At 35.8% G+C, this 23,473-nt stretch overlaps 1 protein-coding gene across 1 annotated transcript in view; it reads right to left on the bottom strand.

Annotated features, from left to right (window-relative positions):
* LOC148957261 (uncharacterized) overlaps nt 1-23,473 on the bottom strand; it is a 103,292-nt gene that overhangs the window by 2,193 nt on the left and 77,626 nt on the right. The window contains exons 2-5 of the mRNA XM_089115796.1: nt 2,805-2,886; nt 2,501-2,572; nt 626-1,072; nt 62-133 (exon numbers count right to left, since the gene is read on the bottom strand). Of these exons, the coding sequence (XP_088971922.1) occupies nt 62-133; nt 626-728 (175 nt within the window). The 5' untranslated portion in view covers nt 729-1,072; nt 2,501-2,572; nt 2,805-2,886. The remainder of the gene's footprint in view (nt 1-61; nt 134-625; nt 1,073-2,500; nt 2,573-2,804; nt 2,887-23,473) is intronic.

Raw genomic sequence — 23,473 nt, 5'->3', positions numbered from 1 at the left:
GTGTAATACTAAGATTTATACTCTTTAACTTTCATTTCAAAAAGTTTAAAAAATATTTTACCCATTCTTTGTCGCTCTGCTGGATTGCGACTCTCAAGAAGTCTTTTCTGTCTGATCACAAAACCCTTAACATCTGAAATCAAATATAATCTTCTTTATTGTCGTATTATTGCAGTTTATTAACAGTTACATAGAAAAGTACAGTATTTATAGTGCAGTCAACGTTGACGATAGTAAAGATGATGCAACAATGAGCCAACGCTAGAAAAAAGATTAAAGAGTCTTAGTACTTAAAAATTATGTGGTTTAGCAGCCATGTAAATTCGTAATAATTCAATTTAGCTCTAGTTTTAAAAAATCACACGCTATCGCAGTACTATGTCTATTGCAATTTTACGGTATGTGATGTGAAACAGTACATATAGATGTTTTTCTAATACGATGCATTTTTCAGGAACCGTAACACGAATTCATATTCAGAAACGGCGTGAGAATATCTGCCAAAAACGTTTATTTTGAAGTTTGAAGATTGAAAAATCTAAATGCTTCACCAATAGCGATTCAGTTGAAGGACTACTGATTACTAAGAAAAAGAAGCATAATGCTGAAAGTTAACAAATAGTACCTTTCCTCCACATTATGTTACTTCCATAATACTTTGGACTGACGAGGCAAGTGTTTTTCCAGTTGTTCGATGAGTAAGAAACCAACCTTCTTGGGTCTTGCATGTCAAGGCGTCTTTTGTAATTGTCCAACTCTTTTATCTTTTTCTCATATTCCAAACAATTTTCTTCATAGGCATTTGTTACAAGATTAATTGTATCTTCAACTTCGACATCATCAATGTTATAGATGCCTTCCTCATCTTTATCATCTTCACCATTTTTAGTTTTGCTATCACAGAAAATCTCGACATCTTCACTGTCATATATGCTGAAACTGTTCTTATTTTCAGCAAAGAGGTAATCACTGTTGTTTCTACTTTTAGAAAATGTTATCCTAATGTTGTCCAGTTTTTGCTCAGCAGAGACGTTTTTGTATTTCCAAAAATCATTTTGCTTGTCTTTTGGCTCTACAACAAAATTAATTGAAGAGAACGATAACATTGCAGCAGCAACTGACGCTAGTCTCAAGCAGTTTGAAGTTGAGTGCCAGCTTTCAAAGGGGAAATTTGGAAATCATGTCCATATTCACCCCTTTCCCTTTAATTATCTCTCTGGATTTGACAAGTAAAGGGATCAATAATGGTAGTGAATTGAGCTGAAAACGATATAGAACCTTTTCTGACGTCTACGCTTGATTGACTAAATGTAAAATTGTAGTATAAAAGGGGACAGTCGTGTCAGCCTTATCATTATCCTTCCAAACTTAGAAGAATTTGCAGAAGGAGCAAAGAAAATAGTGAGGCTGAGAATCTTTGCTGAAGTTTTTATCATTCAAATAGGTCTTTATCGAAAAGGGTCATGGTTGTGAACATGCAGTCGCTTTTAGAACGATAGCTAGGTTTTAAGGAGGACGCCGACAGGGGCGGATTTAAGCAGCAAGGTTTGAGGGTGTCAAAAAATGATTGGAGTTTGTGTCACACCCTTCAGGTGACTGGGAACTGCCTATTATTCAAAATTCAGCTTTTAACTTGAAAATAAAGAAAATAAAGCGACTGTTCTGCATCATTCTGTAAATAGTTACTACCAAAATATGCTTTTACCGAATCGAAGCAAAATTTACCGATTAACACAAGAATATTTTGAAGGGGGTGTCGCACCCCGCAACCTCCTGTAAATCCGCTGGACGCTGATGGTGGCTGATAAAGAAGGGTAAAACCCCCTTGCTGTAAGTAGAATCGTTTCTAAGACTGATTTCCACGATACGAATTTCGCAGCAAAATCGCTGATTAAGAAATCGAGACATGCGCAGTTTTGATTTTTGATTTTCGCAGCGAATTCGCAAGAAAGTAGAAAAGATTTCTACTTTTTTGCGGCAAAATTTTTCGCAGCACCTATTAACCAGTCAAAGCATGGTAAATATGCTTGATTTGAAAGAAAACAATCTATTAACATTTGCCATGCGTACAGTTAAAAAAATCGGCGCCTTAAATTTGAGCTCTGGGGAAAATCCATATAAAATTCGCAGCAGATTCACAGTCTTGTGGAAACCAGAAGACAATTTTGAAACAAATTCGTAGCGAATTCAACGCGAAATTTTCCTCATGGAAATCATTCTTTAATTTCATTTAGATCCGATGAGAAATGTTGTATGACGGACCTTTTTGTGATGAGTGTTTATAAAGTGCCAAAATGCTGTCCCAAAAAACTATTTATCCCCTTCACCCCCCCCCCCCCCCCCCACCCATGGCAATACTTTAGTGGCTGGTGTGGCCAATCGATTGATGTCCATTCCAAACTGACTCCAATGCTGAACATTCTTATTTGGTTTACTGGTTACTTGAATGGCAAAAAACTAAGAGTAAATAGTTTTATTACAAGTTTAATCTCTCACTCACCGTTTTTTTGATCTGCAGTTACGGAAACCGTCTTTGATGAAGAAATGTTGGATTTTGAATCTGCATTGGATGCTAGAAAAATCGACATAAATTCTCTCAACTTTTTTAACATTAAAGTTCGGTTTCAATTTAATTTTTGAATGAGAAGTTTAAACCAAAAGATGTAAAGCTAATTCTTTGGTGGCTGAGCATGTTAAGGTTACTAGTTTCATCCATAACATTATCTCTGAAAGTTTTGCTTTGTTTAAGAGATAGCTTTACAATTTGTAATGGTATTTTTGCCTGTCTAAACGCTGCTTCATACCTTGTCGTTGAATAATAGTGTCTGGTTCCACTAGACTTGGAATTACTTTCTCTTCTTCCAGCTTTAATGGTTGTGAATCTCTCTGAAAATGAAGTATAGTTGTATATAGTATAGTATAGCTTTACCACAAAAAGAGACGGATGACCAAAAATGTCTCTCTAAAGTTGAGATAAATTTAGCAAACCTCATTTAGTATTAACTTGTTCAGTCTTGCTTTCTGGCGAAAATGGCTCAGTTGCTAGAAGCGCTGACTACGGACTCGAGGGTCCGCGGTTAGAGTCGCTGGCATGACCAAACTTTCACCCCGAGTAATGAGAGTCGCCAGCTCTCTGTGATTCAAGGCATAGGAATCAAGAAGTGTGGTCACATCGAGAGGAAGGACCAGGACACTGCTTAATAAGAATAAGGGCACTGCTCAGTATCTTAAAAACTACCTTCGCTTTCTCGCTTGTTCTATCATGTGGGATTATGAACCATTCACTTTATATCTTTATCTTTATAATGTTACCTTCTAAGAATACCGTGTATAAAAGATAATTTGAAACTGAATGTCTGAAAACTGACATAGAATTAGCATTGATAACTGATCCGAGACAAATCTACTGTAATATTCAGTGGCGTAACGGAACAGTTTGGGGCCCTTAGGAATATTTTGCTTGGGGGCCCTTTCACAATGAAATTGTTTCAAGACATTCAATTTGAGCTTCGAAAAAGATCTCTAAACGGTAGCTACAGTGACAGGTATTGTGGCGAAAAGAAAAAGAGCTTTGTAGACTTGCGAAAATGAAGAGTTGACTCGAATATAGTGTAATATCACAAAATATTCCTTGTTTTTTGTTATATCAATTCTGGTTATACCTATCCGCGATTGAACGCTCCAGTAGTTGATTTCATACAAATAAAAACTTACAGAGAATTCAATGCAAGAAAACTGATGATTTTGTTGCTCAAAGTTTATGGGAAAAAACCGGATTCCAAAAAAATATTTAGACCCACGGCCAATGACAGAAAAAGGTCAAAGAAATAAAAACAAAATAATTTATACTATTACCGTGCCACTACCTACTACTATTGTAATTTTCAAAGGCTTTTACCGTTAGTTTTATTAGGAAGGTTGATAAATTTTCTGGACACTGGAAGAAGGCTTAAACTACAGTCCTGATTGTGTTTAAGTATAAAAATGAAACACAATTTTTTCTTTCGAGTCTTAGCCAATACTTGTTTCTAGAAAATCTTTTAACGATTATTTAGAAGAGACGGTTTACTGTTACATAGCCGAGTATGCGTGCTGCCTCTTCAGAGCCATTAGGCCTGTTGGGCAACTCTCCAAATGTAACCAGGGACGTAATAAAAGCCTTGTAGTGTCTTTTACTTACCGTTTCCACTTCCAAATTTCTTTTTCTGCTTCTTGAAGACTTCCTCAAAGTAGACAGTACCCTCCCCATATTTTGAGAAAAGCAAGTACAATGTCAGTGTAACAAAATAGCTTCTCGATGTGCTTTCTCTTCATTTAAATATCAACATCCAATATGACGTAACAAATGATTAATCTTACTAGCCAATCAGATTACAGTTTGATTGTTCCCTCCATCAAATTAGCCAAAATTTTAAGACGATCTTCAGGGAAGAAATAAAAACAGGGCGTGGTCAAGCTGGAGTTATTTTATGTTTATGGTTTGTTGCCGTACAACCGCCACTTTTTCTGGATCTTTTTCAAATGCACTGCTAAAATAAGTATGATTTTTTATTTAAATGTTCGGGCAGACTGGCACAAACAACAGCGAAATTCAGAGAACTGAAATTTTTAGCAGCATATTTTTTCTTGAATTGAACCACGCACGCTTTCGATAACAAATTAATTCTACCTAAGCTGCATTTTAATCACATAATACTATTGCTCGCGGACCTGCCAATATGTAAATTTTGTACATGGCAAAAAAATTAAATGCGCGACGCATGCACGAGACTGTTCCAGACGTCGTCAGAAGAACCGCAGAAAAAAGGTTCTTGTCAATACTCTTTGATAAAAAATTGATACAATATAGATATCTACTTCACTTAAGTTTTGCAAACTTCAATTATACATATATTGGATACGCATTTTGATATCTCTGATTTTATGATTGGGGCATCTGTTCCTAGTAATGTGTCCTCTATTTTCTCTCCATTGTCAGAGGAAGCGTATAGCCTGTACTATATTCCCCCGAATAAGCACCTTGGGGGCTTATAAATTTAAGCAAATTTGAAGTGGGGCTTATTGAAGAAAGGGGCCCAATGAAAGAAATGGCTTACAAAAGATATCTACAAGTAGATCTTTTCATCGCTTTTTCACGATCTTCGAGTACATTTCCTTTGCAATTTTAATTAACATCTTTTTCCGTAAGAAATAATAAATCAAAGCACAATTTGTACTTTAGTCTAAAACATTGATAGTTTAATTGCCTTTAATGACTCACTTACTTTAGGTTTTTTGATTCGCTGCAGAATGTGCTTTCGATCCTGGGCTAAACTGTTTATCTTCCTGTTCTATCTCGATTAACCCACCACTCGTAGCCTTTTCCATGAAAAGTTGCCGCGGGGACAAAACTTTGTTTATATAAAGATTTGGACAATAACCTATTGTTCATAACCATAAAAACTCATTGAGGCTGCAGGGAGAATTGCCCCCTAGTTAGTATGTTAAAAAGGTCCTGTCTCTACTGGGGCTATATAAAGCGCAAAAATTAGCATGTTAAGGTGGGAGTTTAGTCGAGAGAAGGGCTTATTACAAAATATTACTTTCAGATTTGGGTCTCATATGAAGGGACGGGGGTCATATAAGGGGGCACAATTTGAGAATTTATTATTGAAAGAGCGTTACGACGGGCGTATTCTGACTATTTTTTATTTATGCCCCTGATAATTGATAATAAGCACAATATATAGAACGATACCACAGTGAGCATGGAAGGGCACCACAACAATGTGGCCATCAACAATTCTAACTATTCATTCTTCAATAAGGATCTAACCGCCAACTCAAAGGAAACTAGGATCCGTTTTAATCAATTAGAATCAAGAAGTATATAAACTTATAACAATCTAAATCCCATTTTTATGAAGGACTAATTTTGCCAATACTAACAAATCGCAACCTTCGTGTACAAAATCCCCTTTTGATACAAAATGCTAGAACGAAAAATTTTGGAATCAGTTCACTCAGTTTCCATGGGTACAAAATCTGGAACTAACTTCCAGAAGAAATCAAAACAGAAATCAAAAGAATTCAAAAATCTTATTAAAACTTAGTTCCATCAAAATAAATGTATGTGTTTTTTTGCAGTGAATAAACTGCCAAAGTCAAAAAAATTATGCGACATTACGACCTCAGGTCGCGTAAGAAGTATATAAACTTATAACAATCTAAATCCCATTTTTATGAAGGACTAATTTTGCCCTTACTAACATATCGCAACCTTCGTGTACAAAATCCCCTTTTGATACAAAAGGCTAGAACGACAAATTTTGGAATCAGATCACTCAGTTTCCAAGGGTACAAAATCTGGAACTAGCTTCCAGAAGAAATCTAAACAGGAGTAAAAGAAATTCAAAAATCTTATTAAAACTTAGTTCCATCAAAATAAATGAATGTCTTTGTTTGCAGTGAATAAACTGCCAGAGTCCAAAAAACCATGCGACCCTACGGCCTAAGGTCGCGTACGAAGGTCTTGGAAAGACGGGAAAAATTAGGAAGGAAAAGTTTTGCCCAAAAAAATTGAAAACTAAGAAAAAAGGTAGTGATCATGATTGTGACAAGGAAGGAATTAAGTTATTCATTTCAATATAACTGAAAGGAAGGTATAATAGTTCTTATTTTTCCATATTTTATGAATAAACAGAGCAATAAAAAAATTCAGCGTATAAGTGGCAATTTAGGAAAAAGTCCCAGCCTCCATTTCATATAGCTTCAACAGAGGTTGCCATATGTTACCATCCTCAAATCTAAATTGAAATCTATGGTTGGGGAAAATTTTCCAGCAAAGAGGTAGTTCAGTGCTATGGTGCGATTTAAAAGCAAGGAAAGACAAACTTCAGGCACATTTGAACAAAAAACTCCTTTAAACTGCAAGGAATTTAAATGGAAGATTATTCTGGTTGACCAACAAGGTTTGCTGCCAACAAGGTAAGAAACTGCTTGGTCTTCACAAGATAGGTTACCAGAGCTAACACAGAAAACACAATGTGGGGACCATGGCTAAGAATTGTACAGAGAATTTCCTGTTTGATGCAAATAATTCTAATCTTGCTAGCGGAATATTTTAATCAAGATATAAGTTAAATGGTTGTTCTACTTATCTAATTTCTTTTAGCGTAGAAATTCATCGCTAATTAGAATTGCAATATTTTAGTCGTTAATCTCTATCACAAAGTAGATTACACAAGGCGGGGACCTAAAAAATTGGAAGATTTTTAAAGCAAATTTAAGATCGCTAGAAAGTTTCTTAGTTTTCTGAACTATGTGAACAAATGCCTTGAAATCGCTTGATGTCAGTCAAAATCATGGGCGCTGCCAAAGAGGAAGGCCAATTTCAACCTGAAATTATCTGAATAACATCAATTGAGGTCCTGAAGTTCACTAGATTCTTGTTATGGTTCATGTTTCTTTTGAGTATAGTAAAGCTGACTTTGTTTAGGACTTCAATCAATCTTTTTCAAGCCTTATTGCTTAGTTCACGAAAAGTGCCCCACAACTATGTTTCCTTTTCCAGAGATTGCTCAAACTAATGCATTTTCTCCTTTTCTTTATTTTCAATTTTTTACAATCTGCCATCTTTTGAAGCTAAATATCACCAACTTCTCCTTTCTTTTCCTTATAAATGCTTCGCAATAGGGCCCTAGCACTTTTCTAAATAGAATTTATAACCCTAATTGATAATCTTTGCCCCTAATGATTTAATCAATAAACAATCGTAATTCTAATCATGTTCTTATTGATTGTTGTGATTATCATCATCATTACCTATCACATCCTTATTTCATCGGCACAATCCTCAAGCAACTGTCAGTAGCGTTTTTGAAGGATTGGAAATGAAAACCATACGAAAAGCTTATGGCTGCATTGATACATGACAAGAAAATTGTTGCATACACTAGTTCCACCCATGATATTCAGATGAAAATAAGAAAAAAGAAATTGGATTCCTCTTTGATTTACTCATTCATAACAACCAACTTACAATTTAGCATTTTCTAAAGTACAGTAGTACAAATGATAAAATGTAAAAATCGTTTAAAATGTTGAATTTCAAAACAAAGTTCAAAAGTGGATAAAACTGTGTCTATGTGTATACGTCGTTTGTACTTCGCAGTCATTCAAGCAACAGTAAAAGTCATCAGCTTCCAGGAATTATTTCCTTTCTGAAGAGCTTCACCAAAATTCGTCAATTTCTCTTGGCTCAGAGGTGATCTTTTGGCAAGTAAATGCGACCATACGACCATGATGACGAGGTCTAGTCCCAAAAGACATCGAGCATGTTGTGCCCTGTACACAAGGACAACTAAGTTGGGACACTGAAAGTCCACATTCTTCGTTTACTTTAGGCATTTTGCGACAAACACCAATTGATGTTTCAGAGTCACCATTAAGCGGAGTGCAGCATTCTGAGACACCACAATCGCTGTACGAACTGCAGTACTTCACTTGCTTTTCATCGATCAATTGCCTGCCAATACTTCTTCGAAACAACAGCTGATTGTTGAAAGCATTGTACACAGTGTTCTGTGCAGCAGACATATGTGTAGCTAGAGCAAAAAGTACGATTGCTGAAAGCATTTTAACGCCCATTTTGTTGCAGTTTAGTTTAAGCTCTGTTTTTGATGTTGCATGTAAGGTTGCTGTTTGCATACTGGCTGAGCTACCTCTAATTTATAGGTTTTCATGTTGTGTTTGTTGCTTAAATTTAGATTACAAATATTGGTTTGTGGTTAGCGCGATTCGTTCGTTGGGTAATTGTCAATGTATTGAGCAACAAAATTATTATATATGGCAAAACTATAGCATGAATTATGAAACAGACATGCAGCATAATTTGGGAAAGTTATTACTACAGGCCTGTATTTATGTGATCGACGCCAAGTCTACAAGTTGCTCAAATTCTTTAAGCACCTTTGTATTGGGTAAGTTCTATAGATATATAAATATAATCTAGTCTGATCAAAGATACATTAGTTGAAACGCCAAGTGGTATTGAAGAATGGCTTTCTTCTTGCTGTTATGTAAGTGTACTGACTCTGTTTTTAATCATGATCATGATTATATGATCAAGTCAACATAATTATAATAAGGTAAGTAATTGTAACCACAATCACTATCACGATTATTTTCAAAATCAACTCTTGCATAATAATCACACTTTGAAAGTTCTTTCTCTCTTTCGACCCTACAGTTTAGGTCTTTGCATTCGTTCCAACGAAAGACCTCTCGCAAAAAGAATGGTTTGACCTTTCAAATTATATTCTTACTTCATATTGATCTTTGCAATGTTGCTTAAATGGTTGTGATCTTTTTTAAGCCAGTCCATTTTGTTCAATGATTTTCTTGGTCTTCCAAATCAACTTCTGCCATTTAACCACTATGATTTAACTTACTCTTTAGAAGTTATCTTTGCAATTTTTTCCTTTTATTTATCCAAAATATTTCAGATTCCTCGCCTGATATTGATACAGATTCTTGTCTTAAGAATTGGGCTGCGATTGCAAAAGACCACATCAGTATATTTTTACTTTTTCATTCAGTATAACAAAAGTCAATTATAAAGAAATTCAAATTTGGAAACAAGCATGTTAAAAACAAGAATTTTACACAAACTTGATGTTAGATATGGTTTTAAAAATGGGATGAACTAAGAAAAAGTTCTCATTATTCAAGGTAGAGACAGGAAGAAAGAGAAAAATTACTGTAGTTGAATAAAGCTTTTAATGCAACAAAGAATTCATATTTTCTGCAAAACTTCCTATTATCACGCTGAAGATGAATCAGAGCATTAATAATCATGACATCATCATTGAAATCAACCACATAATCATAATCATGATCATCATTGTTTGAATTATCATAACGATAAATATAATTGTAATCATGATTATTATCAAAACTTACATAATCATCGCATTTTACGATGTAATTTTCCCTTGGTTTCCACAAGGCACCATCTTATGTAACGGCCACGTTTGGCGTATGAAGTTGCTTTTCAACCCACGTAACAAACACAACATGAAAAACCTATAAATTACAAATAGCTCAGCCAGTATGCGAACAGCAATCTTACTTGCAACATAGATAACACAGCTAAAACTATACTGCAACAAAATGGGCGTTAAAATGATTTCAGCAATCATACTTCTTACTCTAGCTACAGATATATCTGCTGCACAGAACAGAGTGTACGATGCTTTTAAGAATCAAAATTCGCTTCGAAGAAGTATTCGCAGGCAATTGTCCAGAGAAAAGCAAGTGCAGTACTGCAGTTCGTACAGCGATTGTGGTGTCTTAGAATGCTGCACTCCGCTTAATGGTGACTCTGAAACATCAATTGGTATTTGTCGCAAAATGCCTAAACTAAACGAAGAATGTGGACTTTCAGTGTCCCAACTTAGTTGTCCTTGTGTACAGGGCACAACATGCTCGATGTCTTCTGGGATAAGACCTTCTCGACATCATGGTCGTAGGGTAAGCATCATAAGACTTTATAATTTCAAGCTGATCTGGCCGAGGTCATAACTTGGATACACTTGTGTTGATGTCCTTGTCAGAAAAAATTTCATGACTTTGACCGAAATGAAATGGATAAAACAGCATACCTGTCCTTAAATAAGATGGTTACCTTAGATAAGAAGAGGTAGCCATCAATTTACAAAAAGTTATCCTTTTCCTAAATTCAAAAATTCAAGTCAACCATTTTCTTTCATAGGTACTAACTGTTTGCAGAAAGATAAATTCTGAGCCAAGGGAAATAGACGAATTTTGGTAAAGCATGTTGGAAACTTGTGACTCCCTTTGTGATTGGTACTCTGCCAAGCATAATGCATTCTGCGATGGACTGCATTTCTTTTGTTTAGATGCTCATTAATAACTTACTTCACTTCCTGTTTGTTATTGTTTAGGCCGATGAAATGTTGAAGTTCTATACGATGATTTGTCGCTGTTGACTATCTCTTGCACAAACATAAATTTTCCAATGGGTTATTAGCCTGTTCATGATTTGATGTGAGATTTTCATCTGCACCATGACTTCTGATAAATGCTCTGTGGAGAGGTCAGGCGTGAAAAAGTCCGTTTGAATTTTAAGTTGTTTCCGTTGTTATTATGGCATCCAATGATACTGGTTTTAAAATCAAATGCTGAATGGAATGAGCAATCAATCTGGAAAGAAAATGCTTGAACCTCCAGATGACAATGAATCTCATTGGAAACGATTTAATGGAGAAAGTTACCAGTAAAGAAACCCTGAAAGCTAGATCAACGTCTTAACAACAGAGGAAATTTCAGAAAAGGGAAAACATGGTCCTTGTGGAACTCTGTTGAAACAAATTTAAAAAATTTATGTACGATACAATCGAGCAACATTTTGAATCACAATCGCTATCTCGAAAAGTAAAAAAGTGTATTTTGCACGAATGGGAAAAATATGAAAGCGATCGACCTTGTAAATTTCATCAGCAGTTTGCCTGAAATTTAACTCTTTATAATCGCAGGTATAGAGTCAATTTATAAGCCAAAATTGATTTTGAATAATGTCCCTTGAAGATTGATTCACAAATTTGATAAAATCAAAGGCGGTAGTAAAGGGCAATTAGCCGTTTCAAAACGACACATGCTTAAATGCAATATTTACCAAGAAATTTACAGAGCAGAAGACGAGAAATTCAAAGAAATGTCACTTTTGTAAAAATCTTGACACATTACCCAGAATTGTTTTAAGAGAAATTCCCCCACGGCTTAAACAGCAAATACGGCAGGGGCAAACAAGAGGCTACCCAGAAACTAAATTGGCGGGAAACTAATTCGGTTCATAAGCTGAGTCAGGTCATCGTTACATCGATCTACATAAAAATGAAAAAACGCTACTGTGTGGACGGAAAAAGTTCGTTTTTACTCTTGGATACTATTCCCGTTTCTGATTGGCCTATTTTATTCAACAACAACTAGGCTTATTTAAGACCCCGTTTACACTAGAGTGTTTTATCCGGATAAATTTTCATGCGGATAGGCTCTCTGTCCACACGAGCGAATTTTATCAGTGTAGATATTTATCCGCTTTGCCGTACAAATATCTATCCTGCTACGAAAGCAAATAAATTTGTGTCCGGATAGAAAATTATCCGGCAAAGGGGAGTGTAAACGGTTTTATCCGGATAAATTTGTGTACGCATACACAGTGAGGCTATTCTGTTTCATATTGAGGCCATTTAAATATGATAACGAAACGGCGCAAGAGAAAAAATTGGCGCGCTTTTGTTAATATTTCATGTCATTTTCGCTGTTTCCTGAACCATCAAAGATGAAAGTCTTCAAAACATCATACTATCTCTGTTTGCATTTTTAAGCTCAGTAGCTGCTGCAGCAAGGCTGAACGCTCTATTAGCTGCTCTATCTGAGAGATCCTATAGAGTTAGCCAACGCAACTTGGAATCAATAGTTGACGAAAGCGATTCACGACTACAAAGAATAGGTCTTATTTCTGAAAGCTTCAAGAAGAAATCGACGACCACGACGATTCTGGGAAAGACCTTGAAGCAGCAAAGCAGTTTCCTCATCTGTCCATGTGAAGTTTTTATCAGCCTTCTTGCTATTTCCCGTCGATGTATTCTCTGATTTCTTTGGCATTGTCGACTTTAAGACAGAAATATGAACGTGTTCACTCTGACATCAATGAAAATTATTTTCGCGTGTTCTTAAATCAAAGGTTGTGCGCATGCCCAATTAAAAAACTCACCATTTAGTTTCACCGTGTAAACGGAGGGGCTAAACAGATAAAATTTTCTCCGGTACTACACAAACAAATAAAAAAATTGATCCGGATAAAAATTCATCCAGATAAAGCACTCTAGTGTAAACGGGGTCTAATGTAGGATCCGTGTAATGACTACCCTGGGCACTTGAGCGTTAGTAAAAGAGGTGGTCGAACAGTGGTGGGACGCTACACTTATCGACCAAAACTTCACCGACCAATTTTTTCACTGAGGCTCTGGTACCCCGGGCAAATTGTGACGTTTTAAAAATTGAAGAGTGTCAGACCAAAACCTTGAATATGTTTTGAAACTTTTGTTTTTTTGAAGCATTTTTTGAACTCTGCACCGCCAAGAAAATTTTCAATAAATTTTCTCACCTTTTAAATTACTAAGTGAGCTACATTAATGTCTACATGAGAGGAAAAGTGAAGCACTGGATAATTTTTAAAATTTGTTTTGCTGTCTGAACAACTAAAAACCGATGAAGAAATGGAGATCAGATATTGGAGTAAATAACGTCTGAAAGAATTTAAAGAATATTGAAAAAATTTGATGATGCCGTTCCCTATTTACGGCTGCAGATCAGACTTGCTAAGCGCATAAACGGTGCAGGCGTAGAGACATAACGGCTTGGAGAGCTGCAGCAAAGTGAGTCAAATCTCAAGTCTCATTCAGGCAGTTGTGCTCTCCTGACGAAGCAATAGTATTCAGGCAAGATCAATACTAAGCTCCCCTAAATGTTCAGCATCCGTTTGGGTTGAGACCGTGTCTACAGCTAGTTATATCAAAAACAGATGTCCAAAAATCTTCCTTGAAAGACATAATTCCGTATGATTGAAAGTACTTCAGGGTCTACTGTGTTGAATGTATTTTTTAGATAAAAAATAGCGTAAAGTTGCAAGCTGGTTCCTTGTCAATTTTCTGGTGGAGAGAAGGAAGTCCGATAATTGATCATGCAAAATTTTTTCAAATAATTTGAAAAAAACGGAGAGAAATTAAATGATCCTTTAATTATTTTCCTCATTTCGAAATTGGTGTAATATTTGCGAGTTTTCAGATGTTTGGAAAGGTGCCGTTTCAGAGACGCATTGAATATCATCACCAATGATCCGGCAATAAACTTTGCAGCATCTTTAACAAGATATGTTGCAACTCCATTTGGACCGGGTGCCATTTTTAGCATATTTAGAGAAGCAAGCATCGCATCCTCGCTCATCACGAAAATTTCTGGTCGGCATCAACGATGTGCAAATATTTAATCGGAACGCCGTCAGGCTTTACCTTTAGTTTACTAGCAAGTTTTGGGCATACGCTAACAAATTGTTTATTATTTATCTGCGATTGGCTTTGATTATTTACCGAAATTTTGGAACCATCTAAAAACTTTATTCATCTTGGTATAAGAAAGACTCGTTCTGTTTTGCCAAGGTTATCATAAACCAAGATTTAGAGGCCAAAAAATGTTTGCTTGCTCTTTTCACATAAGCAATCTGATTGCCAATGTGCAACTAAATAGAAAAAATTGGGATTTGTGCTGATGCATTGAACCGGGTACTAATACTGCCTTAGAATGACGCAATAAATGAACTGCTAACAAGCTAGCGTTTTTAAAAGGATAGGAAATGAGTAAGAAACGAAATTTTTTTGAATTGATTAAAGGCAAAATTTGATAAGAAACGCAAATATTTTGAATTTTTTTTATATATGATTAAAGAAGAAAGCTAAAATATCAGTGTAAATCGGTCATTAAGGTACAGAAAAAGGTGTTCCTTTTAAAGGAAAAGACATCGTAAAGATCTGAGAGAGTAAAACAGATGATCAAAGAGAGAGAAAGTGAAAGGTGAGTCAGAGCAATAAATATTGAATGAATGCTAAGCATACCTCTCAAATTGCAAGGCACTGGTTATGCAGAGACCTTCATGAAACAATCAACTAAAGAACTTACAACAGCAAAGCAGAAGGATAAGACTGGAGAAAAGAACTGCAATGGTTTTATTTCGTTGAAAGCAAGAAAAAAGAGCATTATATCAGAAAACGCTATGATCTAGACCTTGAAGAAGGAGATAATGTTGTTTGTATGCAGATTTAAGAGAAAATGAATTAAGGTTTTAAAATATAGTCAAATAAGATTTACAGTCAAAAAAGGAAAAGAAACTCGAATCGGGGCAAAGAATAATGCAAACATCAAAAGAACATGTCACATTGCAAGAGGGTACGACGACGATCTAAGTGATCAAGGTTGAATCGACGCTTTCATGCAAAGATAGAAATGATGGTTGTCTCAAAAATCATGGTAATAATTCATATACCACAATCTTAGCTATCAAAAACATTACAGTCTTCAAATTGGAAACACTAGCATTCTAAGGTGATAGCTGCAGAATGTTTACTGTTGAGTGTTATACGGCCGTTTCCTCACGCAGCTGAATACTGAATACCTCATTATTTAATACTCTTATGAACTCTTATGAATTACAATCAAGAATACCATTCATGTAAAACGTTTACAATTTGAATAACTGAAACGTTGGTACAGTTTTAGAATATAATTATGTTACATATGACGTAAGCTTTTGCCTGACACTCTTCAGATCATAAAAGTGAGAATGAAGGCTAAAAGGATCAAGCAGCAAAATAAATAACAAGTTGTGGATCGATATAGGGCAATCAGAAAATAATGAACATATAACCAGAATAGCTGCCAAATCAGCATAGCCGTGAGAGGAGATGTCCAATCAGTACAACAGCGTTGAAGAATAGAATTTAAAAAATTCAATTCTGAAGAATTGATGAATACAGCGTCCTTAACGATAGTGATGAAAGCGGAAAATAACATGAAACGTGGACATTAAAAGAGTCATGTACACATGCAAGTGCCAGATTTGATGAATTCTGATAAGGATCATTGTTACAATTACAATCCTTGATTCTTGTTGATTTTAAAATCATGATCATGATTAAAACCAGAGTCAGTACACTTACATAACATCAAGAAAGCCATTCTTCAATACAGCTCGTCGTTTCAACTAATGTATCTTTGACCAGACTAGATTATATATGTATATATCTATATAACTTATCCAATACAAAGGTGCTAAAACATTTGAGCAAGTTGGAGACTTGGCGTCGATCATATAAATACAGGCCTGTAGTAATAACTTTCCCAGATTATGCTGCATGTCTGTTTCATAACTCATGCTATAGTTATACCATATATAAAAATTTTGTTGCTCAAAACACTGACAATTACCCAACGAACGAATCGCGCTTAACCACAAACCAATATTTGTAATCTAAACTGAAGCAACAAACACAGCATGAAAAACCTATAAATTAGAGGTAGCACAGCCAGTATGCAAACAGCAACCTTACTTGCAACATCAAAAACAGAGCTTAAACAATACTGCGACAAAATGGGCGTTAAATGCTTTCAGCAATCGTACTTTTTGCTCTAGCTACACATATGTCTGCTGCACAAAACAGTGTGTACAATGCTTTCAACAATCAGCTGTCGTTTCGAAGAAGTATTGGCAGGCAATTGATCGATGTAAAGCAAGTGAAGTACTGCAGTTCGTACAGCGATTGTGGTGTCTCAGAATGCTGCACTCCGCTTAATGGTGACTCTGAAACATCAATTGGTGTTTGTCGCAAAATGCCTAAAGTAAACGAAGAATGTGGACTTTCAGTGTCCCAACTTAGTTGTCCTTGTGTACAGGGCACAACATGCTCGATGTCTTCTGGGACTAGACCTTCTCGTCATCATGGTCGTAGGGTCGCATTTACTTGCCAAAAGATCACCTCTGAACCAAGAGAAATCGACGAATTTTGGTGAAGCATTCAAAAAAAAATTATTCCTGGATACCGACGACATTTTACATTGCTTGAGTAGCTGCGAATTACAAACGACACATACACAGACACAGTTTTATATCCACTTCTCGCCTGTTTTTTAAATACAACATTCTAAATGATTTTTACATTTTGTACCATTTTTACATTAGAAAATATTAGATTTTGTACGTTTGTTGTTATGAATGAGAAAATCAAGAAAGAATCCAATTTCTATTTTTCATTCATAATCTGAATATCAGGAGCTGACCCAAAGTTTCTAGCAATTCTTCAGTCATGTATAAAGCACAAAAACCACTTTTCTATGATTCTCATTTCCTATCCTGCAAAATATATAGCTTGATAGGAAACCATGTTAGTTTTAACAAGCTCTGGAAAAGGAAATTTAGCTGTGAGACAGAGTTCGTAAACAAAGCACTATGTTTTGTAAAAGATTGCTCCTTTGCTAAATACAGTCAATTTGACAATATTTCGTGAAAACTTGAACCAAAGCAATGTCAAAAATCGGTCGTCTGTGCGAATGGAGCTATCTTGCCACAGAAAGACGCTAGAAATGCCATTCACTTCAACAAGCAACAAATAAGGAACTACTTAGAAAGATAGCCAGAGTGCAACGACTTGTTGCCATGCTCCAGATCAGGAAAATCAAATATCTGGGAGATAGAAAAAGAAACGAAAGCATGCAATGATCGCTTCTGAATGGTAAGATAAATAGCAGAAGAAGGTAGGAAGACCAAAAGCTTCAGGGTTCATGTATGTCTTTGGATGGATTGCACTGGCTTAAAATTGATCACAACTTCCAGAGCAGCATTGAATAGATCGAGATGGAGGACGACGGCGTCGGATCCGGTAACGCATTGAGCTAGACTATGCTGCATCATTTTAGAAGGATATATTCAAAAGATGTCAGTAAAAGATCAAAATAGAATTTCTTCAATCAAACGTGAGTGGTAAAAGTCAAATATACCAATTAACGTTGAGAAGAGACAATGCGAAGCCAGAAGTCGAAGAAAAAATCATGAAAGGTCCAACTGGTTTTTTTGGCGACAGGCCTGTTCTTCAGAACCATAGAATGCAAAGACCTAATCTTTAGGGCTGAGAAAGGGAAAAAACGAATAACAAGGACATTTAAAGTGTGATTATTGTGCGATTGTCGATTTTGATAATTACTGTGATAATGATCATGAATAAAACTTTATTCCTTATTAAAGTTATGTTGACTTTTTTATCTTGATCATGATTACTACCAGCGTGAGTACACTTACACAACATCAAGTAAGTTATTCTTCAATACCACTCGGCCTTTCAACTAATATATCTTTTCTCAGACTAGATTATATTTATAGATCTATAGAACTTACCCAATACAAAGGTGCTTGAAGCATTTGAGCAACTTGGAGACTTGGCGTCGATCACATAAATACAGGCCTGTAGTAATAACTTTCCCAGATTATGCTGCATGTCTGTTTCATAACTCATGCTATAGTTATACCATATATAAAAATTTTGTTGCTCAAAACACTGACAATTACCCAATGAACGAATCGCGCTTAACCACAAACCAATATTTGTAATCTAAACTGAAGCAACAAACACAACATAAAAAACCTATAAATTAGAGGTAGCTCAGCCAGTATGCAAACAGCAACCTTACTTGCAACATCAAAAACAGAGCTTAAACAATACTGCGACAAAATGGGCGTTAAAATGCTTTCAGCAATCGTACTTTTTGCTCTAGCTACACATATGTCTGCTGCACAGAACAGTGTGTACAATGCTTTCAACAATCAGCTGTCGTTTCGAAGAAGTATTGGCAGGCAATTGATCGATGTAAAGCAAGTGAAGTACTGCAGTTCGTACAGCGATTGTGGTGTCTCAGAATGCTGCACTCCGCTTAATGGTGACTCTGAAACATCAATTGGTGTTTGTCGCAAAATGCCTAAAGTAAACGAAGAATGTGGACTTTCAGTGTCCCAACTTAGTTGTCCTTGTGTACAGGGCACAACATGCTCGATGTCTTCTGGGACTAGACCTTCTCGTCATCATGGTCGTAGGGTGGCATTTACTTGCCAAAAGATCACCTCTGAGCCAAGAGAAATCGACGAATTTTGGTGAAGCATTCAAGAAAAAAAATAATTCCTGGATACCGACGACATTTTACATTGCTTGAGCAGCTGCGAATTACAAACGACACATACATAGACACAGTTTTATATCCACTTCTCACCTTTTTTTAAATACAACATTTTAAATGATTTTTACATTTTGTACCATTTTTACATTAGAAAATATTAGATTTTGTACGTTTGTTGTTATGAATGAGAAAATCAAGAAAGAATCCAATTTCTATTTTTCATTCATAATCTGAATATCAGGAGCTGACCCAAAGTTTCTAGCAATTCTTCAGTCATGTATAAAGCACAAAAACCACTTTTCTATGATTCTCATTTCCTATCCTGCAAAATATATAGCTTGAGAGGAAACCATGTTAGTTTTAACAAGCTCTTGAAAAGGAAACTTAGCTGTGAGACAGAGTTCGTAATCAAAGCAATATGTTTTGTAAAAGATTGCTCCATTGTTGAATGCAGTCAATTTTACTATATTTCGTGAAAATTTGAACCAAAGCAATGTCAAAAATGGGTCGTCTGTGCGAATGGAGCTATCTTGCCAAAGAAAGTTACTAAGAATGCCATTCACTTCAACAAAAAACAAAAAAGGAACTACTTAAAAAGCTTGCCAGAGTGCAACGACTTGTTTTTATGCTCTAGATCAGGATATTCAAATATCTGAGAGATAGAAAAAGAAACGAAAGCTTGCAATGATCGCTTATAAATGGTAGGATAAATGGCAGAAAAAGGTAGGAAGACCGAAAGCCTCATGGTTCATGTATGTCTTTGAATGGATTGCACGGGCCTAAAATTGATCACAGCTTCCAGAGCAGCATTGAATAGATCAAGATGGAGGACGACTGCGTCCGATCCGGTAACGCATTGAGCTAGACTATGCTGCATCATTTTAGAAGGATATATTCAAAAGATGTCAGTAAAAGATCAAAAAAGAATTTCTTCAATCAAACGTGAGTGGTAAAAGTCAAATATACCAATTAACGTTGAGAAGCGACAATGCGAATCCAGAAGTCGAAGAAAAAATCATGAAAGGTCCAACCGGTTTTTTTGGCGACAGTCCTGTTCTTCAGAACCATAGAATGCAAAGAGCTAATATTTAGGGCTGAGAAAGGGAAAAAACGAATAACAAGGACATTTAAAGTGTGATTAGTGTGCAAGTGTCGATTTTGATAATAACTGTGATAATGATCATGGGTACAATTTTATTCCTTATTATAGTTATGTTGAATTTTTTAATCTTGATCATGATCATTACCAGCGTAAGTACACTTACATAACATCAAGAAAGCCATTCTTCAATACCACTCGGCGTTTCAACTGATGTATCTTTGATCAGACTAGATTATATTTATATATCTATAGAACTTACCCAATACAAAGGTGCTTGAAGCATTTGAGCAACTTGGAGACTTGGCGTCGATCACATAAATACAGGCCTGTAGTAATAACTTTCCCAGATTATGCTGCATGTCTGTTTCATAACTCATGCTATAGTTATACCATATATAAAAATTTTGTTGCTCAAAACACTGACAATTACCCAATGAACGAATCGCGCTTAACCACAAACCAATATTTGTAATCTAAACTGAAGCAACAAACACAACATAAAAAACCTATAAATTAGAGGTAGCTCAGCCAGTATGCAAACAGCAACCTTACTTGGAACATCAAAAACAGAGCTTAAACAATACTGCGACAAAATGGGCGTTAAAATGCTTTCAGCAATCGTACTTTTTGCTCTAGCTACACATATGTCTGCTGCACAAAACAGTGTGTACAATGCTTTCAACAATCAGCTGTCGTTTCGAAGAAGTATTGGCAGGCAATTGATCGATGTAAAGCAAGTGAAGTACTGCAGTTCGTACAGCGATTGTGGTGTCTCAGAATGCTGCACTCCGCTTAATGGTGACTCTGAAACATCAATTGGTGTTTGTCGCAAAATGCCTAAAGTAAACGAAGAATGTGGACTTTCAGTGTCCCAACTTAGTTGTCCTTGTGTACAGGGCACAACATGCTCGATGTCTTCTGGGACTAGACCTTCTCGTCATCATGGTCGTAGGGTGGCATTTACTTGCCAAAAGATCACCTCTGAGCCAAGAGAAATCGACGAATTTTGGTGAAGCATTCAAGAAAAAAAATAATTCCTGGATACCGACGACATTTTACATTGCTTGAGCAGCTGCGAATTACAAACGACACATACATAGACACAGTTTTATATCCACTTCTCACCTTTTTTTAAATACAACATTTTAAATGATTTTTACATTTTGTACCATTTTTACATTAGAAAATATTAGACTTTGTACGTTTGTTGTTATGAATGAGAAAATCAAGAAAGAATCCAATTTCTATTTTTCATTCATAATCTGAATATCAGGAGCTGACCCAAAGTTTCTAGCAATTCTTCAGTCATGTATAAAGCACAAAAACCACTTTTCTATGATTCTCATTTCCTATCCTGCAAAATATATAGCTTGATAGGAAACCATGTTAGTTTTAACAAGTTCTGGAAAAGGAAACTTAGCTGTGAGACAGAGTTCGTAAACAAAGCAATATGTTTTGTAAAAGATTGCTCCATTGTTGAATGCAGTCAATTTTACTATACTTCGTGAAAATTTGAACCAAAGCAATGTCAAAAATGGGTCGTCTGTGCGAATGGAGCTATCTTGCCAAAGAAAGTTACTAAGAATGCCATTCACTTCAAGAAAAAACAAATAAGGAACTACTTAAAAAGATTGCCAGAGTGCAACGACTTGTTTTTATGCTCTAGATCAGGAAAATCAAATATCTGAGAGATAGAAAAAGAAACGAAAGCTTGCAATGATCGCTTATAAATGGTAGGATAAATGGCAGAAAAAGGTAGGAAGACCGAAAGCCTCATGGTTCATGTTTGTCTTTGAATGGATTGCACGGGCCTAAAATTGATCACAACTTCCAGAGCAGCATTGAATAGATCAAGATGGAGGACGACTGCGTCCGATCCGGTAACGCAATGAGCTAGACTATGCTGCATCATTTTAGAAGGATATATTCAAAAGATGTCAGTAAAAGATCAAAAAAGAATTTCTTCAATCAAACGTGAGTGGTAAAAGTCAAATATACCAATTAACGTTGAGAAGCGACAATGCGAATCCAGAAGTCGAAGAAAAAATCATGAAAGGTCCAACCGGTTTTTTGGCGACAGTCCTGTTCTTCAGAACCATAGAATGCAAAGAGCTAATATTTAGGGCTGAGAAAGGGAAAAAACGAATAACAAGGACATTTAAAGTGTGATTAGTGTGCAAGTGTCGATTTTGATAATAACTGTGATAATGATCATGGGTACAATTTTATTCCTTATTATAGTTACGTTGAATTTTTTAATCTTGATCATGATCATTACCAGCGTAAGTACACTTACATAACATCAAGAAAGCCATTCTTCAATACCACTCGGCGTTTCAACTAATGTATCTTTGATCAGACTAGATTATATTTATATATCTATAGAACTTACCCAATACAAAGGTGCTTGAAGCATTTGAGCAACTTGGAGACTTGGCGTCGATCACATAAATACAGGCCTGTAGTAATAACTTTCCCAGATTATGCTGCATGTCTGTTTCATAACTCATGCTATAGTTATACCATATATAAAAATTTTGTTGCTCAAAACACTGACAATTACCCAACGAACGAATCGTGCTTAACCACAAACCAATATTTGTAATCTAAACTGAAGCAACAAACACAACATAAAAAACCTATAAATTAGAGGTAGCTCAGCCAGTATGCAAACAGCAACCTTACTTGCAACATCAAAAACAGAGCTTAAACAATACTGCGACAAAATGGGCGTTAAAATGCTTTCAGCAATCGTACTTTTTGCTCTAGCTACACATATGTCTGCTGCACAGAACAGTGTGTACAATGCTTTCAACAATCAGCTGTCGTTTCGAAGAAGTATTGGCAGGCAATTGATCGATGTAAAGCAAGTGAAGTACTGCAGTTCGTACAGCGATTGTGGTGTCTCAGAATGCTGCACTCCGCTTAATGGTGACTCTGAAACATCAATTGGTGTTTGTCGCAAAATGCCTAAAGTAAACGAAGAATGTGGACTTTCAGTGTCCCAACTTAGTTGTCCTTGTGTACAGGGCACAACATGCTCGATGTCTTCTGGGACTAGACCTTCTCGTCATCATGGTCGTAGGGTGGCATTTACTTGCCAAAAGATCACCTCTGAGCCAAGAGAAATCGACGAATTTTGGTGAAGCATTCAAGAAAAAAAGTAATTCCTGGATACCGACGACATTTTACATTGCTTGAGCAGCTGCGAATTACAAACGACACATACATAGACACACTTTTATATCCACTTCTCACCTTTTTTTAAATACAACATTTTAAATGATTTTTACATTTTGTACCATTTTTACATTAGAAAATATTAGATTTTGTACGTTTGTTGTTATGAATGAGAAAATCAAGAAAGAATCCAATTTCTATTTTTCATTCATAATCTGAATATCAGGAGCTGACCCAAAGTTTCTAGCAATTCTTCAGTCATGTATAAAGCACAAAAACCACTTTTCTATGATTCTCATTTCCTATCCTGCGAAATATATAGCTTGAGAGGAAACCATGTTAGTTTTAACAAGCTCTGGAAAAGGAAACTTAGCTGTGAGACAGAGTTCGTAAACAAAGCAATATGTTTTGTAA

Source organism: Rhopilema esculentum, unplaced genomic scaffold (genome assembly GCF_057945365.1).
Source record: "Rhopilema esculentum isolate cy_ngs unplaced genomic scaffold, ASM5794536v1 HiC_scaffold_36, whole genome shotgun sequence".
Classification (NCBI taxonomy): Eukaryota; Metazoa; Cnidaria; class Scyphozoa; order Rhizostomeae; family Rhizostomatidae; genus Rhopilema; species Rhopilema esculentum.
The sequence above is the reverse complement of the archived record's forward strand: the minus strand, read 5'-3'. Positions and strand labels throughout refer to the sequence as shown.